Source organism: Pristiophorus japonicus, chromosome 12 (assembly GCF_044704955.1).
Source record: "Pristiophorus japonicus isolate sPriJap1 chromosome 12, sPriJap1.hap1, whole genome shotgun sequence".
In the NCBI taxonomy this organism is placed as follows: Eukaryota; Metazoa; Chordata; class Chondrichthyes; family Pristiophoridae; genus Pristiophorus; species Pristiophorus japonicus.
The window spans coordinates 97,994,289-98,013,946 of record NC_091988.1 but is presented as its reverse complement, the minus strand read 5'-3'; the positions used below and the strand labels follow the sequence as shown (position 1 = coordinate 98,013,946).

At 49.7% G+C, this 19,658-nt stretch overlaps 1 protein-coding gene across 1 annotated transcript in view; it reads left to right on the top strand.

Annotated features, from left to right (window-relative positions):
• LOC139276824 (cadherin-related family member 4-like) overlaps window positions 1–19,658 on the top strand; it is a 134,164-nt gene that overhangs the window by 37,453 nt on the left and 77,053 nt on the right. Inside the window, exons 6-9 of the mRNA XM_070894822.1 lie at window positions 1,378–1,466; window positions 3,671–3,781; window positions 6,907–7,010; window positions 10,959–11,089. Of these exons, the coding sequence (XP_070750923.1) occupies window positions 1,378–1,466; window positions 3,671–3,781; window positions 6,907–7,010; window positions 10,959–11,089 (435 nt within the window). The remainder of the gene's footprint in view (window positions 1–1,377; window positions 1,467–3,670; window positions 3,782–6,906; window positions 7,011–10,958; window positions 11,090–19,658) is intronic.

Below are 19,658 nucleotides of genomic sequence, written 5' to 3'. Positions count from 1 at the left end.
GTGATCCTCCGTGGATCTGTCCTCCTCTGCAACATGGTGGTTTGCAGGTTTCACAGGCTTATCAGTTCACCTGCACACTCGTTGGAGGTGTCCCATTGTTCCATAGCCCTTGCTGAATTGGCATGAATGGAAACACTAAACCCCCCCATGCGTGCCAACAAGATGTTAATGGCTTTGTATTCATCACTCTTGATGGTGGACTCTGAGTCATCTGCAGACATGCAGCTGCAGGTGTGTGTGACCTGCCCTGTGCGTTATGATTCGAAAACAACATCACTTTGTTCACATTACTTGTAGCAACACTTGTGTGCTGAGAGATTTGCTTCGTATTGTCACTGGTGGCAATGAATGCCTGGGCTATCGCTATTGCCTTACTCAAGGTTGGGGTCTCTACAGTCAAAAGTTTGCAAAGTATGATTTCGTGACCAATGCCAAGTACGAAAAAGTCTCTGAGCATGTGCTCGAAATATCCATCAAATTCGCAATGTCCTGCAAGGCGTCCTGGCTCGGCGACATAACTCGCCACTTTCTGGCCTTCAGACTTTTTGTAGGTATGGAACTGGTACCTCACCATCAGAATGCTTTTCTTCGGGTTCAAATGCTTTCGGACCAGTGTGCACAAATCGTCGTACGATTTCTCCGTGGGTTTCGCTGGAGTGAGCAGATTCTTCATGAGGCCATCATTGGTGCCGCACAGACGGTGAGGAGAATCGCCCTTCATTTGGCAGCGCTCTCTTCTCCATCTAGCTCGTTGGCCACGAAGTATTGGTTGAGTCGCTCCACAAAAATTTCCCAATCATCTCCCTCCGAAAATTTCTCCAGGATGCCCACTGTTCTCTGCATCTTTGGGTTCGCTATCTGTATCTCGTCGCCAGTTGTTGTGTATGGAGAAAGAGTGAGACTGAACACTGTGAGCTCAAAGTAAAGTGTGACTTTAGTCTTTTATTGCAGGTCTCCAGAGTGTCTCTCCAACCTGTGAAGCCTCCTTAACTACCTGTGCTCCCAAGGGATTATGGAATCCCTTGGGACTCCAGGGGATGAGCCCTCTGGTGGCTGTACAGAGTAAATACAAGTCCAAATATATAACACCCACCCTCAGAGGAGTCCGCCTGACTGCATGAAAGTGACAATTTTCCACATTTAACACAAGACTTCCTGAGCCTTTCAAAGTGAGATTGCTAATTTTTTGAAAATGAGTTTGAAGTAGGCACAGTTTTAGGCTGTGCGCCAACTGTGCAGACTAGGGACCGGTTTGGGGCTGTGGGTTGAAAATCAGAGAGAATGCCAAGAGGCTGAAGTCTTCTAATGTATTGCTACACTCTAAACATTACTCCTCGCACCGCCATTTTCTCTAATAAATATTTTAAACTCACGCAGGAGCTGTGGTTCATGTACAAGAGACAGTACCACCTCTCTCCCCAATCTACACCATTGTCTCAGCACCGGTACACACTGAAAATTTTACAGTAAGTATATTTTTTATAGAGGGCGAAATTGCCCTGCGCCTCAACTAAAGCCGGTAACCTGCTTGTGCCGTGATATTCTGCGCCCTGTATTCCTAGGGTCAGTGGGTGGTGACCCAGGATGTGTGAGATGTATTCCTGGGGTCACTGGGTGATGACCCAGGATGTGTGAGATGTATTCCTGGGGTCAGTGGGTGGTAACCCAGGATGTGTGAGATGTATTCCTGGGGTCAGTGGGTGGCGACCCAGGATGTGTGAGATGTATTCCTGGGGTCAGTGGGTGATGACCCAGGATGTGTGAGATGTATTCCTGGGGTCAGTGGGTGGCGACCCAGGATGTGTGAGATGTATTCCTAGGGTCAGTGGGTGGTGACCCAGGATGTGTGAGATGTATTCCTGGGGTCAGTGGGTGATGACCAAGGATGTGTGAGATGTATTCCTGGGGTCAGTGGGTGGCGACCCAGGATGTGTGAGATGTATTCCTGGGGTCAGTGGGTGGTGACCCAGGATGTGTGAGATGTATTCCTGGGGTCACTGGGTGATGTCCCAGGATGTGTGAGATGTATTCCTGGGGTCAGTGGGTGGCGACCCAGGATGTGTGAGATGTATTCCTGGGGTCAGTGGGTGGTGACCCAGGATGTGTGAGATGTATTCCTGGGGTCACTGGGTGATGACCCAGGATGTGTGAGATGTATTCCTCGGGTCAGTGGGTGGCGACCCAGGATGTGTGAGATGTATTCCTTGGGTCAGTGGATGATGACCCAGGATGTGTGAGATGTATTCCTGGGGTCACTGGGTGATGACCCAGGATGTGTGAGATGTATTCCTGGAGTCAGTGTGTGGAGTATTGCATGTCTCATTTAATCGCAGTGTCACAGCGTAAGTCTCAGAGTGCGTGATGTATTCCTCGTGTAGAGAGGACTCATGTGTTGACAAGATTGAGGATGTGACCATGAATATGGGTAGGTGAGGTTAAAGTAGGTCAGAAGGGCAATGATGTCATAGGTGAGAGGGCAAGGTGGGTTGGGGTGAAGGAATGAATGATGGGGACAGAAGGAGACGTGAAAAGGACTGTAGAGAGTAAATAAGTGAATATCACTTAATTTGGATTTTGGCCAAACAATTAAACTCCAATGTATGATGGTGCCTCCTTTTGCAGTGACCCACAGTTAGAGACTGTTGCAGTGACCCACGGTTAGAGACTGTTGCAGTGACCCACGGTTAGAGACTGTTGCAGTGACCCACGGTTAGAGACTGTGCAATCATCATCATAGGCAGTCCCATGGAATCAAGGAAGACTTGCTTCCATTCTTAGAATGAGTCCTTAGGTGACTGAACAGTCCAATACGAGAACCACAGTCCCTGTCACAGGTGGGACAGACAGCCGTTGAGGGGAAGGGAGGGTGGGATAGGTGTGCCGCACGGTAGTGATACATGGTTAGAGACTGGGCAATGATCCATAGTTAGAGACTGTGCAGGCTTCTAAGGCACATGCACAGTTTTATACAGAGAAGAGTTGTTCAGGAGAAAACAGTGCTTGGCACGATAGAGGAAGCTAAGGTTCTTGGAGGGACCTCTGGCCAAGCTGGGGAAGGAGGAATTCCTGTTGTTGGCCCTCTCTGGCAGTGGGGTCGGCAGGATTTATTTTCATGGGCTGTTCTGGCAATGAGCTTGATAGACCAAAAAAACTACTTCAAAATAAGAATTTCACAATAAGGTAATAGTAGAAATATTATTGCTGCCAATAAACTAACAACTCATATAAGGCAAGTGAGAAAAAATACATTCTTTTTGGATAAAATTGCTGAAGTCTGAAGCTCAAGTGGTGGTTATGTGTCGTTGGTCTATCAATAATATCATGGCTCACTGGTAGCTCTCTTACCTCTGAATCAGAAGACAGCAAGGAGAACTGAATAAAGCCACAGGATCTTTTACAGTCACCTGAGTGGGAACCTCAGTTTAATATCTCATCCAAACAACAGCACCTCCCACAGTGCTCAAGTTTCTGGAGTGGGACTTGAACCCATAACCTTCTGATTCAGAGGTGAGAGTGCGACCTGCTGAGCTATGCTAACATGGCTAATTAAAGGTACGATGTTGTTGAACCGAAGTGGCCTGCCATAAACAGTTAAAGGTGTGGGTGCATGGTTTAAATGATGTGGTAATAGGTTGGGGCTGGCACTAACATCACTATTGCTTTATTACAGTACACAATCACTGATGCCTTACCTGCTTCTGCGAAAGAGCAGTTCAGCATGGACCAATCGGGCAGCATCCATGTTCCACTCAATGGTTTTGGTCATCAGAATGAAGAGAGGGTAAAGTGCATAATTTCTAGGGCTTTGTTACTCATTTATTGGGAGGGCAACTGAAGGGACGGACTGGTGTAGTGGCTTTGCACAGCAAACCTCGAGTGACCAAAGCTCTAAGGATTGCTCAGTACATTGAACCCAAGCCGTTTCAAGCCTGGTTCCTGGCGGGTCATAAGAACATAAGAAACAGGAGCAGGAGTCGACAATTTGGCTCCTTGAACCTGCTCTGCCATTCAATAAGATCATGGTCGATCTGATCCTAGCCTCAACTCCACTTCCCTGCTCGCTCCCCTTAACCCGTTATCATTCAAAAATCTGTCTATCTCCACCTTAAATATATTCAAAGACCCAGCCTCCACAGCTCTCTGGAGCAGAGAATTCCACAGATTCACGACCCTCAGAGAGAAGAAATTCCTCCTCATCTCTGTTTTAAATGGGAGACTCCTTATTCTGAAACTATGCCCCCTAGTTCTAGATTCCCCCACGTGGGGAAACATCCTCTCTGCATCTACCCTGGCCAGCCCCCTCAGAATCTTATACGTTTCAATAAGATCACCTCTCATTCTTCTAAACTCCAATGAGTAACGGCCCAACCTGCTCAACCGTTCTTCATATGACAATCCCTTCATCTCAGATCTCAACCTCGTGAGCCTTCTCTGAACTGCCTCCAATGCAAGTATATCCCTCCTTAAATAAGGAGACCAAAACTGTACGCAGTACTCTAGGTGTGGTCTCACCAATACCCTGTACAGTTGGAGCAGGACTTCCCTACTTTTTTACACTATCCCCCTTGTAATAAAGGCCAACATTCCATTTGCCTTCCTGATTACTTGCTGTATCTGCATGCTAACTTTTTTGCGTTTCATGTACAAGAACCACCAGGTCCCTCTGTACCACAGCATTTTGTAATCGCTTCCCATTTAAATAATAATTTGCTTTTTTATTTTTCCTACCAAAATGGATAACCTCGCACTTTGCCACATTATTGTCCAAGGTGTCAGTGGGAAACTGCTCACAACTCAGCACCAATGGGAGTCTCTTTGAGCGGACGCTGGTCCTGGGGGAATGCTGCTCCATATGTACCTGGGTTCCATTGATTGCCTGCCTGACTATTGGCTGCTGAGTGGACTGGGAGTCCTTGACTGTTTACTCTTCAGCACAAGAGATCGAGCAGGCACTCTCACTGGGCACAGTGGCTATTTCATTGGACTCCAGCGGCCTTGATTAATGATTGGGTTCAAACCCCACCATGGACAGTCCAAGATTAGGCACTGTGTCCCCGGCCAAAAAATGTCCCTGGAAGAGTCTCCGGTTCATGAAAACCCGCCCTGTCGAGTCGTTGTTCTTTTGAACATGAATGTACAGAAGTCCCAGGGGAAGATTCTCGAGCTGCTCCCATCCGGTTTGAGCTCAGGAATGGATTCCAGGAGCCGACGATGGCGGCCCTGCCTTCCCACAATGCAGTGCGGCGATGCAAAGGCCCCATTGATAGCTTGGCTTGCACTGCACCCTGGGGAAATAAGTCACCTGACCCCGTGCTTAGGCCAATAGTATGACTGTATGGGTTAGGGTATTCCACGTCGCGTATAGCTGGTACAGCACTATTGCCAGAACTCACGCAAGATCCGAGATACGGTGTAAAGTGAAAATGGCATTGGCAGAAGCAACAAAGTCGTCACAATGGTTTTCTTCAAACGTGTCCTGGCTACTTTGCCGGGCTCCCACCCTGTGTGTCGCTGGATTCGGTTTAGAAAATATGGTCACCATACCATAGAACCAGTGAGAGTCCGGTGATCCCAGCTACCACAGTGAGAGTCCCGGTGATCCCAGCTCCCATACGGAGAGAGTCCCGGTGATCCCAGCTACCACAGTGAGAGTCCCAGTGATCCCAGCTCCTGTACGGTGAGAGTCCCGGTGATCCCAGCTCCCTACGGTGAGAGTCCCGGTGATCCCAGCTCCCACCGTGAGAGTCCCGGTGATTCCAGCTCCCGCAGTGAGAGTTCCGGTGATCCCAGCTCCCACGATGGGAGTCCCGATGATCCCAGCTCCCACAGTGAGAGGCCCGGTGATCCCAACTCCGTACGGTGAGAGTCCCGGTGATCCCAGCTCCCACGATGGGAGCCCTGGTGATCCCAGCTCCCACAGTGAGAGTCCCGGTGATCCCAACTCTGTACGGTGAGAGTCCCGGTGATCCTAGCTTCCGTACAGTGAGAGTCCCGGTGATGCCAGCTCCTACACACTGAGAGTCCGGTGATCCCAGCTCCGCACGGTGAGAGTCCCGGTAATCCCAGCTCCCACAGTGAGGTCCCGGTGATTCCAGTTCCCATAAGGTGAGAGACCCAGTGATCCCAGCTCCCGTACGGAGAGAGTCCCGGTGATCCCAGCTCCTACACACTGAGAGTCCCGGTGATCCCAGCTCCTACACACTGCGAGTCCCGGTGATCCCAGCTCCCTACAGTGAGAGTCCTGGTGATCCCAGCCCGTATGGTGAGAGTGCCGGTGATCCCAGTCCGTATGTTGAGAGCCCCGGTGATCCCAGCTCCCTACTGTGAGAGTCCCGGTGATCCCAGCTCCCTGCGGTGAGAGTCCCGGTGATCACAGCTCCCACACATTGAGAGTCCCGGTGATCCCAACTCCCATAGACTGAGAGTCCCGGTGATCCCAGCTCCATACAGAGAGTCCCGGTGAGCCCAGCTCCCATACGGTGAGAGTCCCGGTGATCCCAGCTCCCACTGACTGAGGATCCCAGCTCCTGTACGGTGAGAGTCCTGGTGATCCTAGCCCGTACGGTGAAAGTACCGGTGATCCTAGCCCGTATGGTGAGAGTCACGCTGGTCCCAGCTTGTATGGTGGAAGTCCCGGTGATCCCAACTCCCACACACTGAGAGGCTCCTGCCCGTCCAGTTGGGAAGGGCCACGGCCTCCACTGGACCACTGCTCACAGTTCGGGGGTAATTGAAATCAGGAACTCCCTGTGTGGCGTATCACAGGCCCAGCCCCACATCCCCTCACTGCATTGGCTCGCAGTCCAGTCTTGAGCCACACTGCTTCAACAGAACCGATGGCCGAGGATGTTTTAATCTGTGACTGGGGCCAGTGGATAAGGCTGACTTTGCTCTTTCTTCAATTAGAATTTCGTACTCCACATCACCATCAGTGAGAACACAAACACTATTTGTAAAGGGTCGGTGCTCATCGTTGTGATTCCAGTCGACCAGCGGCCTCCGATCTTCACGTGAGTACAATGCCCGTCACACACAACTCCTGCACCTATTAGTGTTTGAGTAAAGTGAAACGATCCACTGCGGAGCTCTGCCATTGCAGCACTGTGAGTGAGGCAGGGCAGGGAGGCTGGGCTCTGCCCTGTGTTATGGATCCTTGGAGTGTTCGAGAGTTTCCGGATTTACATACAGTGCACCAGCGCAGTTCTCAGCATGGTTCTGAAGAGGAGATTTAGTGGACAGAATGGATGTGGCTGGGGTCAGCTTAAAAGGCCCTTTCAGTGGACACTGTTGCACTGACACATCAGGTGCCCCCACAGATTTCTGTGTATACACACCACCGTGGCCATAGGTGTGATACAGAGCTCCCTTAGTGGGCTACTGCTCCATCTACTGGACTCCTGCGGTAATGCAACTAATGATGTATAACAATAAAGTGTCATTCGCAGTTGGAGCCATCTTGTAGAGTGTGCTTGTTAGTGATGTCATAAGAATATGTCACACTGGGCATTGTGCTATATTTGGGGCACTTGCCTGGACTCATGTGATCCCTCTGTCTCAGTGTGTGTTCCCTCTGCCCCAGTGTGTTCCCTCTGTCCCAGTGTATGTTCCCTCTGCCCCAGTGTGTGTTCCCTCTGCCCCTGTGTGTGTTCTTTCTGTCCCAATGTGTGTTCCCTCTGCCCCAGTGTGTGTACCCTCTGCCCCAGTGTGTGTTTCCTCTGTCTCAGTGTGTTACCTCTGTCTCAGTGTGTGTTCCCTCTGCCCCAGTGTGTGTTCCCTCTGTCTCAGTGTGTGTTCCCTCTGTCCCAGTGAGCTCTCTCTGCCCCAGTGTGTGTTCCCTCTGTCCCTCTGTGTGTTCCCTCTGTTAACCAGTGTGTTCCCTCTGTCCCAGTGTATGTTCCCTCTGCCCCAGTGTGTGTTCCCTCTGCCCCTGTGTGTGTTCCCTCTGTCCCAGTGTGTGTTCCCTCTGCCCCAGTGTGTGTTCCCTCTGTCTCAGTGTGTTCCCTCTGCCCCAGTGTGTGTTCCCTCTGCCCCAATGTGTGTTCCCTCTGCCCCAGTGTGTGTTCCCTCTGTCCCAGTGTGTGTTCCCTCTGCCCCAGTGAGTTCCCTCTGCCCCAGTGTGTGTTCCCTCTGTCCCAGTGTGTGTTCCCTCTGTCCCAGTGAGTTCCCTCTGTCCCAGTGTGTGTTCCCTCTGTCCCAGTGTGTGTTCTCTCTTCCCCAGTGTGTGTTCCCTCTGCCCCAGTGTGTGTTTCCTCTGCCCCCATGTGTGTTCCCTCTGCCCCTGTGTGTGTTCTCTCTGTCCCAATGTGTGTTCCCTCTGCCCCAGTGTGTGTTCCCTCTTCCCCAGTGTGTATTCCCTCTGCCCCAGTGTGTTCTCGCTCTGTCCCAGTGTGTGTTCCCTCTGCCCCAGTGTATGTTCCCTCTGTCCCAGTGTGTGTTTCCTCTGTCCCAGTGTGTGTTCCCTATGCCCCAGTGTGTGTTCCCTCTGTCCCAGTGTGTGTTCCCTCTGCTCCCGTGTTTGAACAATGTCACTGACTATCGAGGTTTGCTGGGGAGGAAGGATAACCTGCCGAAAGAGTCAGCACCTTGCGGGGAGGAGGGGAATAATATGGAGATGCAAGGGATGGGAGCAAATGCCAGCGATGGTTCCCCTGGTGTGTGACGTGAATGAAATCCCTTGCCGGGTATTGCTGCATCACCAGCTCCCTGCCAAGGCCCTCAACGGAGCGGTTCCGCAACCCTGGCTGACACTTCATTGCCATGGCGACCCAGTTGACACGCCCTCCCTCTGCTGTCACCTGGCCATTCCCCATTGTGATAATGTCACTGAAAAGGCTGATTAATGACAACCTCACAACTGGTCTGGGACTGGGATGAGGGGGCGAGGACTGTACCTGCAATGGTTCCCCGTACACGGAGTGTGGGCCCTGTGGAACATACAGGCCTAGTTGGTTGCTGCATGATTAAATCCATCGCCTGGGGTTTTATTTCCCAGTTTCCCCTCCCTCCCCTCCCTTAGTGATTCGACGGAGAACCTGGTCCCTCATCCACGTGGCCCTTCTGCAGGTTTGAACAGAGACACAGAGGGCTATTTGGCACTGTGAGGCGGCACAGCTGAGCCAGGTCTGGTTCCTGCCTGCAACCATACTTTCCTTTCACTTTACGAGCAGCAATCCCCAACCCCCCCCCCCACCACCACCCCGCCCCCCAACCACCCCCGCACCCCTCTTTATCCCGGAGGTGCTGAGGCTTAATGGCAGGCCCTTCTCCCACCCCGGCTGGTATCAGTTGTGTGGGGGCTGGTGACGGAGCAGTTCCTGGTGCATGCGGTTCAGGGCCGCACTGGGCAGTGCATCGACCCACTGAGCCACTGGGAGGTGCCGCCGATCTCCGAGGGGCATCAGATCAGCTTGTGGGCAGATTGGCAACACTGAACGGCCTGATGTTTGGCCTCAGTATTACCGTTGTCAAGGATCCCCCTACACTGACAGGGAGCCAGATGTCAACAGGCCTGCAATTAATCAACATTATCGCTGACCTTCTTACAATGGTGAACACACACATGAACGGTCTGTGGCTATCCAACACCATAGCAACAAGCTTCCAACAGCTCTGCTTTGCTGCAGCTTTCAGTGCCGTTCTCAGTTTGGGGCCAGTGCATAATTTATTTTAATTTATTCATTCATGGGATTTGGGTGTCGCTGGCAAGGCCGGCATTTATTGCCCGTCCCTAATTGCCCTTGAGAAGGTGGTGGTGAGCCGCCTTCTTGAACCGCTGCAGTCCATGTGGTGAAGGTGCTCCCACAGTGCTGCTAGGGAGGGAGTTCCAGGATTTTGACCCAGTGACGATGAAGGAACGGCCGATCTATTTCCAAGGAATGGGGTACTAAAATTGCAAAAATGATCAGCCATGATCTTATTGAATGGCGGTGCAAGCTCGAAGGGCTGAATGGCCTACTCCTGCACCTATTTTCTATGTTTCTATGTTTCTGAGGCACGATGGGGTGTAACTTGGAGGGGAACTTGCACGTGATGGTGTTCCCATGCGCCTGCTGCCCTGGTCCTTCCAGGTGGTAGGGGCCGCAGGTTTGGGAGCTGCTGCCAAAGAATCCTTGGCGAGTTGTTGCAGTGCATCTTACAGATGGTACACACTGCAGCCACAGTGCACCGGTGGTGGAGGGAGTGAACGTTTAAGATGGTGGATGGGGTGCCAATCAAGCGGGCTGCTGGGTCCTGAATGGTGTTGAGCTGCTTGTGTGTTGTTGGAGCTGCACTCATCCAGGCAAATGGAGAGTATTCCAACACACTCCTGACTTGAGCTGTGGCAAGTTGCTGCAGTGCATCTTGTAGATGGTACGCACTGCGGCAACGGCAGTGTGTCAATCATCTATGGTATGGAGCACAAGGCCTTGATCTCCGGAGTGAGAGGGGAGGTGAGACAAACAGAGAGAGGAAGAGACAAGAACCAAAAGGTCACACTGAGGCAGATAGCGTGTCGTACACCAGCCACTCGCCCTTCTCTTCACTGGCACTGCCCCCGAACCACTGCTTCCTCGGCTGTTTGTTGCCCTGGTATATGCAGACAGGTGGAGGAGGCTAGTACAGGAGGAGGTATTGGGTTCTGTCAGAGTTTCACACACCCAGCCACCAGTTCTCTGAGTGCGCTGCATTTAGTTGCTACATGAGCTATCGTTTGTATCGGTGAAAGCGAGACCACACTCGGCCTTAATGCTAACGTGTTCAAGGCGGGTTGGAATGTTACAGCGATGCTGGTCATGTAACTCCAATCCCAATCAGTGTGTGAATCATCTGGCTGAACACCACAGCTAAGGGCAGGTCTCCGACTGTCATTTGAATCCGAAGTGCAAGGATGCATAATCCTTGGGTCATCTCCATGACAACTGCTGTGATGTTCCTCAGCTCTGAATCTGCTGCCCTGCTAACTGAATTCTCCCCCACAGGAATGTTCCAAAGATCATCAGCATCCCAGAGAATCAAGGGCCTGAGTATTATGTGACGATGGTCAATGCTACAGGAAACAGAGTGCACTATCACCTGGCAAACTTCAACCCTGCCTTCCAGATCGGTGAGGGTAAGTCAGCGAATCAACACACAGTGTGAGGGGTGGGCGGGGGGAGAGGTCGTGGGAGGGTGTGAGTGTCGCGAGCTCGGGAGGAACAGGAGACTTTGGACCGATGCGTCACAAAGCTCTCCACCACTGGGGGGGGGGGGTTCCTCGCCTCGTATCTGGTTCTGTTGTAGACTCAGTGATAGAGATTGATTGAAACGATCAGTCAACAACTCCAGTATCGGTGTATCATGTGACTACCAGGATGGTAGAGGGTGATCGAGATGGATATTGGTCCTCGAGCGATTCCTGTGTTGGTGTTGTCTGATTTTATTCCATTTGTATTTTTCTGAGACGAACACTTGGAACTCCCATCAGTGCACCATTTTGCACAGACGTGGATGAAATGTATTATTTAATGGGTTCTTCACTTAAGAAATCATAGAAACACATTGCTATTAAAAACTAGTTGGTTTATTAGCAAAGGTTTAACAATCACACTACACATTACCAGTTCATCCACCAGGTTCACAACCATCTCCCTCATCGTGGATCCCCCAAACCCAACTGGCTGGGGTTTTATTGAGTCTTGTGAACATCATGTTACTGGCTAAGCCACTCACAACTCAACAGCTCTACAAACCTGTGAGCATACTCCAGGTGAGCAAACCTGTGAGCATACATAACAACGGGCTCCTTGACAGAATGGACCTAGACTGGGGGGAGGGTCGTGGTGAGTGCCACTTCCTCACGCCCTCCTCATTTAAAACCTGGGGCAGTAATCAGGGCCAACGAGCCACGGCCCATATCTCCGCAGATAATATACAAAGACTTTGGAGACCCCTTCGCCTCGGTCCATGGGTCTAAACTCAGCAAAGGTTGATGGGGTGGACGGTCCAATGAGAGATGTGGGGATAGTTTCAACCCACTTCCTAATGGGTATAGCAAAAATCCTCCGCTCATTCAAAACAAACTAGATATCGCACTCAGGGAGGCCAGGGTGACTGGTGGAGAAATGGAGCAATAAGTGACTTCCTCGACAGTTAGAACTGAGGTACATTGTTGCCGCAGAGCAGTGGGAGTCATACTCTGTATCTAACCCGTGCTGTACCTGCCCTGGGAGTGTTTGATGGGACAGTGTAGAGGGAGCTTCACTCTATATCTACCCAGTGCTGTACCTGCCCTGGGAGTGTTTGATGGGACAGTGTAGAGGGAGATTTACTCTGTATCTAACCCCGTGCTGTACCTGCCCTGGGCAAGTGCAAAGGGAGCTTTACTCTGTATCTAACCTCTTGTGTACCTGCTGGAAATGTTTGATGGGACAGTGCAGAGGGATCTTTAATTTTTTTTTAGAAATCGAAGCAGGAGTAGGCCATACTGCCCCTTGAGCCTGCTCCGCCATTTAATACGATCCTGGCTGATCTGATCATGGACTCAGGTCCACTTCCCTGCCCGCTCCCCATAACCGCTTATTCCCTTATCGGTTAAATAACTATCTTTCTCTGTCCTCTTAAATTTATTCAATGTCCCAGCTTCCACAGCTCTCTGAGGCAGCTTATTCCATAGATTTACAACACGCTGAGAGAAGAAATTTCTCCTCATCTCAGTTTTAAATGGTCGGCCCCTTATTCTAAGATCATGGCCTCTAGTTCTAGTCTCCTCTATCAGTGGAAACATCCTCTTTGCATCCACCTTGTCAAGCCCCCTCATAATCTTATACATTTCGATAAGATCACCTCTCATTCTTCTGAATTCCAATGAGTAGAGGCCCAACCTACTCAACCTTTCCTCGTAAGTCAACCCCCTCATCTCCAGAATCAACCTAGTGAACCTTCTCTGAACTGCCTTCAAAGCATCTAACACTTGCTGTATCGGTCCTGGGAGTGTTTGATGGAGTTTTACTCTATACCTTCACTGGGACTTTAATCCACAATTGAGTGACTCAGAGGCAAGAGTGGTACCCACTGAGCCAGAACTGATGTTTGGTATATTGTTTACAACATAGGAAATTGTCAGGTGACCTGACCTTTTTATTATATGCAGCATTGGTTGCATTACCACAGTAGTCCAGTAGGTGGAGCAGTAGTCCATCTATTATATGCAGTAGGTGGAATTACATTACAGACACATAGGATTTAGGCATGGACATTCATTGTGTGTCTGACAGCACGGGCTTTTGATCTGAGGGTCAGCTCAGGCTGCTGACCTGAGGGTCTGGGGGTCAGTACAGGTCCATGGTCTGGGGGTCAGTACAGGTCCATGGTCTGAGGGTCAGTACAGGTCCATGGTCTGGGGGTCAGCACAGGTCCATGGTCTGAGGGTCAGGTCCATGGTCTGCAGGTCAGCACAGGTCCATGGTCTGAGGGTCAGGTCCATGGTCTGGGGATCAGCACAGGTCCATGGTCTGAGGGTCAGGTCCATGGTCTGGGGGTCAGCACAGGTCCATGGTCCAAGGGTCAGTTTAGGCTCCTAGTTTGGAGGTCAGCACAGGTCCATGTCTAGGGGTCAGCACAGGTCCATGTCTAGGGATCAACACAGGTCCATGGTCTGAGGGTCAGGTCCATGGTCTAAGGGTCAGCACAGGTCCATGGTCTGAGGGTCAGTTTAGGCTCCTAGTTTGGAGGTCAGCACAGGTCCATGTCTGGGGGTCAGCACAGGTCCCTGTCTAGGGGTCAGCACAGGTCCATGGTCTGGGGGTCAGCACAGGTCCATGGTCTGAGGGTCAGGTCCATGGTCTGGGAGTCAGCACAGGTTCATGGTCTGAGGGTCAGCACAGGTCCGTGGTCTGCGGGTCAGCACAGGTCCATGGTCTGAGGCTCAGGTCCATGTCTGGGGGTCAGCACAGGTCCATGGTCTGCGGGTCAGGTCCATGGTCTGGGGGTCAGCACAGGTCCATGGTCTGAGGGTCAGGTCCATGGTCTGCAGGTCAGGTCCATGGTCTGGGGGTCAGCACAGGTCCATGGTCTGAGGGTCAGGTCCATGGTCTGAGGGTCAGTACAGGTCCATGGTCTAATGGTCAGGTCCATGGTCTGAGGGTCAGGTCCATGGTCTGGGGGTCAGCACAGGTCCATGGTCTGAGGGATAGGTCCATGGTCTGGGGGTTAGCACAGGTCAATGGTCTGGGGGTCAGGATGGACACCTGGTCGATGGTCAAGCTGTGGCTCAGTGGTTGCACGCTTGCCTTTGAAGCAGAAGGTTGTGGGTTCACATCCCACTCCAGGGATGCCTTGGCCAATCATTTCATCATAGGCAGTCCCTCGGAGTTGAGGATGACTTGCTTCCACACTAGAAATTAGTTCTCAGGTGACTAAAGAGTCCAATGCGGGACCTACAGGCTCTGTCACAGGTGGGGCAGACGGTGGTTGGAGGAACGGGTGGGTGGGGTGCCTGGATTGTCGTGCGCTCCTTCTGCTGTCAACGCTTGGCTTCAGCTTGCTCTCAGCGCCTTCCCGGATGCTTTTCCTCCACTTTGGCCGATCTTGGACCAGGGATTCCCAGTGGGGATGTTACATTTTTTTCAACTAGGCTTTGAGGGTGACATTAAAGCGTTTCCTCTGCCCATCTGGGGCTCGCTTGCCATGTCGGAACTCTGAGTAGAGCGCTTGTTTTGGGAGTCTCGTGTCAGGTATGCGGGCAATGTGACCCGTCCAGCGGAGCTGATCGAGCGTGGTCAATGCTTCAATGCTGGGGATATTGGCCTGAGCGAGAACACTGACATTGGTGTGCCTATCCTCCCAGTGGAATTGCAGGATCTTGCAGAGGCAGCATTGGTGGTACTTCTTCAGTCCATGTCTCTGAGCCATATAGGAGGGTGGGTATCACCACTGCACTGTAGACCATGAGCTTGGTGCCAGGTTTGAGATCCTGGTCTTCAAACACTCTCTTCCTCAGGTGACCAAAGGCTGCACTGGCACACCGAAGGCAGTGTTGGACTTCGTCATCGATCTCTGCCCTTGTTGATAGTAGGCTCCCGAGTTATGGAAAATGGTCCACGTTGTCCAAAGCCTCGTTGTAGATTTTGATAATGAGGGGGCAGTGCTGTGTGGTGGGGCAGGTTGGTAGAGGACCTTTGACTTACGGATGTTCTTGTATGCCTTGGTGAAGGTGTTGATGATGGCTTGGAGCCTCTGAGTTTGCGCAAACGCAGACGTCTGCGTAATGTAGTTTGATGACAGAGGATGGGATGATCTTGGATTTGGCCTGGAGGCGGCAGAGGTTGGACAGATTCCCATTTGTCCTTTAATTTAGCTCCCTCCAGCAGGGAGCTTGCTGAGGGTGAGATGGAGCACTGCAGCAAGGAAGATCGAGAAGAGCGTTAGTGCGATGACGCAGCCTTGCTTGACTCCGGTCCGAACATGGTCTGTGGTGGATCTGTTGGTCAGGATTACGGCCTGCATATCATTGTGGAGCAGGCAGAGAATGGTGACAAACTTTTGAGGGCAGCCGAATCTGAGGAGGACGCTCCATAATCCCTCATGGTTGACAGTGTCGAAGGCCTTTGTGAGGTCGAAGAAGGCCATGTACAGAGGTTGGTGCTGTTCCCTGCATTTCTCTTGTATCTGCTGCGTGGTGAAGATCATGTCCATTGTGCCCCTTAATGGGCAGAATCCACATTGGCCAATATTTATCCTTCAACCAACAGCACTAAAAACAGATGATCTGCTTATTTATCTCTTTGCTGTTTGTGGGACCTTGCTGTGCAGAAATTGGCTGCCGCATTTCCTACATTGCAACAATGACTACACTTCAAAAGTACTTCATTGGCTGTAAAGCACTTTGGGATGTCCTGAGGTCATGAAAGGCGCTATATAAATGCGAGTTCTTTCTTTGTGGGCTTAGCTTATTTTATAAAGTTACGACATAGTGTGCACACTCTTCCTCATAATCACTGGGCAACGAGTGACAGCAAAGGTTCAGAATTAATTCATTGGCATTTGGAAACGTCTGGGCTAACAAATGAAAGTCAGCATGGTTGAGTTCTTTGATGAAGTAATAGAGAGGGTTGATGAGGGTAGTACAGTTGATGTTGTGTATATGGACTTTCAAAAGCCATTTTCAAAATACCACATAATAGACTTGTTAGCAAAAGTGAAGCCCATGAAATTAAAGGGGCAATGGCTGTATGGATACAACATTGGCTAAGGGCCAGGAAGCAGAGAATGGTGAACGGTTGTTTTTCAGACTGGAGGGAGGTATACAGGGTATTCCCCAGAGGTCTGTATTTGGAACACTGCTCTTTTTGAAATATATCAATGACCTGGACTTGCATATACAGTGCATAATGTCAAAGTTTGCAGTTGACACGAAACCCGGAAATGTACAAATAATAAGGCGGATAGTAACAGGCTTCAGGAGGACACAGACCGGTGAAATAGGCAGACACATAGCAATTGAAATTTATCGTAGAGAAGTATGAAATTATACCAAGGCTGGAAACACTCAGCGGGTCAGGCAGCATCTGTGGAGAGGGAAACAGAGTTAATGTTTCAGGTCGATGACCTTTCATCAGAACTGGAAAAAGTTAGAGATGTAACAGGTTTTAAGCAAGTGCAGAGGCAGGGAAAGGAGGGAGAGGAAAGAACAAAAGGGAAGGTCTGTGATAGGGTGGAAGGCAGGAGAGATTAGAGAGACAAAAAGGATGGTGCAAGGCAAAAGAGGGTGGTAAGGAAACAAAAGCTGGGTCTAAAAGAGGTGTAAATGGGAATAGCAGAATCTGTACCTGCTGTCTGAAAAAATGTGGGCAGAGGTTACAATCTGAAATTGTTGAACTCGATGTTGAGTCCAGAAGGCTGTAAAGTGCCTAATCGAAAGATGAGGTGCTGCTCCTCGAGCTTGCGTTGAGCTTCATTGGAACAGTGCAGGAGGCCGAGGACGGAGAGGTCAGAGTGGGAATGGAGCGGGGAATTAAAGTGACAGGCGACCAGAAGCTCGGGGTCACACTTACGGACTGAGCGGAGGTGCTCCGCAAAGCGGTCACCCAATCTGCGTTTGGTCTCCCCAGTGTAGAGGAGACCACATCGTGAGCAGCGAATACAGTATAGTAAATTGCATGAAGTACAAGTAAATCGCTGTTTCACCTGGTCACTTTAATTCTCCACTTCCACTCTGACCTCTCTGCCCTCGGCTTTCGAGGAGATTTGATGAAGACGTTTAAAATCATGAACGGTAAATACGGAGAAACTGTCTGTAGTGGCAGAAGGGTCGGTAACCAGAGGATACAGATTTAAGGTGACTGGCAAAAGAACACGAGGTGACAGGAAGATACATTTTTTTTACACAGTGAGTTGTGATTGGGACTGCACTTTCTGTAAGGACGGTGGAAGCAGATTCAACAGTAACATTCAAAATAGAATTAGTAGATACTTGAAGGGAAAAAATACATGGCTGTGGGGAAAAAGCAGCGGAGTGGGATTAATGGGATAGTTCGACCAAAGAGCCAGCACAGGCACGATGGCTCGAATGGCCCCCTCCTGTGCTCTATCGTTCTATGATTCTAATTAGTTTCCTGTAAGTTGTTGCTGTGATGTCAGTGTGCTGTGTGATGACATACAGCTGGCGGCAATGGTTGGATCAATGCAATTTTAGTGTTCTCGAAAATCAATTTCCAAATAAAATTAATCCAGTATTTAGAATGTGATATAATGTTCTGCTAGACCAGTAAACACAGTCCAGTAATTTATAAAAATGCTTTTTGGGGGAGTTTTTGCTGTTCACATTACATTCCAGCAGATGGCACCAATAGACAGTGTAAGAATTGATTTAGTGCACAGCATCACCATCTGGTGGCGAGAGGCCAGAATTGCAGTAACAGAACCAGCCTAAAGTAGGATTGAGAGCAGGGGGGGAGATTTAGCACCTGAATCATAGAATCATAGAAATTTATAGCACAGAAGGAGGCCAATTTCGGCCCATTGTGTCCGTGCTCGCCGACAAAGAGTTATCCAGCCTAATCCCACTTTCCAGCTCTTGGTCCGTAGCCCTGTAGGTTACGGCTCTTCAAGTGCACATCCAAGTACTTTTTAAATGCGGTGAGGGTTTCTGCCTCTACCAACCTTTCATGCAGTGAGTTCCAGATCCCTAGGTGAAGAAATTTCCCCTCATATCTCCTCTAAATCTCCTACCAATTACTTTAAATCTATGGCCCCTGGTTGTTGACCCCTCTGCCAAGGGAAACATGTCCTTCCTATCCACTCTATCCAGGCCCCTCATAACTTTATACACCTCAATAAGGTCTCCCCTCAACCTCCTCTGTTCCAAAGAAAAACAGACCCAGACTATCCAATCTTTCTTCATAGCCAGATTTCTCCAGTCCAGGCAACATTCTTGTAAACCTCCTCTGCACCCTCTCCAGTGCAATCACATCTTTCCTGTAATATGGTGACCAGTAAGGAGCCTCTGTAATCCAAGGGACAGATCTTTGCGATTGGTCATTTCAGCTGCCTGCATCTAACTAGAGATTAAGCTTTGGGTAAACCTTCCTTGGGCAGGACTATAGGGACAGAGCTTCAGAAAGAATTGCAAATGCAACATTGGACGTAAGGTGAAGGCAAAAAACTTTTATAACCACAAATAACTGAGTAAAGAGAGGGAAGAATGGCCAAGTAAATATTTAATTTCAAGGAAGTGCTGCAAATCCACCTTGAGAGGTAGAAGAAAAAAATATTGACTCGTGTAAATAACTGGGACTAAGAGGTTTTGGGGAGAGAACAATAGCATTACTTGTATCTTAAGCACATTTTGCAAAGCAGGTAAATAGTAATGTTAATCTTTGCATCTGTCAGTATGTTATTTTACCACGTGTCAGTCCAGTGATATATTGATCAGTAAACCTGCTGTAATACAGTGAAGGATGGACCTTGTCACCTTTAAGCTGCAGCAGGACTGTGAGCAATCACATTGCTGATCACAAAGATGAAATGTATCCCAGGCTGTAAAGAGCAAGAAGATAACTAAAGAAAGAGTGGGGCCGATTAGAGACAATAGAGGTAACCTGTGTGTGGAGGTAGAAGGCGTGAGTATGATTCTTAATGAACACTTTGCATCTGTTTTCATAAAAAGAGAGGCTCGATGCAGATATTGCAATCAGAGAGGAGGAGAGTGAAATATTAGATGAAATAAACATAGTGAGAGAGGAAGTATTAAGGGGTTTAGCATATTTGAAAGTGGATAAATCACCAGGCCCAGATGAAATGTATCCCAGGGCTGTTAAGAAAAGCAAGAGAGGAACTAGCAGAGGCTCTGACCATCATTTTCAAATCCTCTCTGGCTACAGGTGTGATGCCAGAGGGCTGGAGGTCTGCTAAAATTGTACCTTTGTTTAAAAAGGGAGAAAGGGATAGACTACAGGCCAGTCAACCTAACCTCAGCGGTAGGAAAATTAATGGAAAAAATCCTGAAGGTCAGGATAAATCTTCATTTGGAAATACACGGATTAATCAAGGACAGTCAGCATGGATTTGTTAAGGGACTAAGGGATAGAACCTCCACTTTTTTTGCATGCTTTATGCCCACTTAACACCCATTTTACCGCTGAAATGATGTATAACGCCCATATATCGCCCATTTTGACACAAAATGGAAACTGACAGGCATT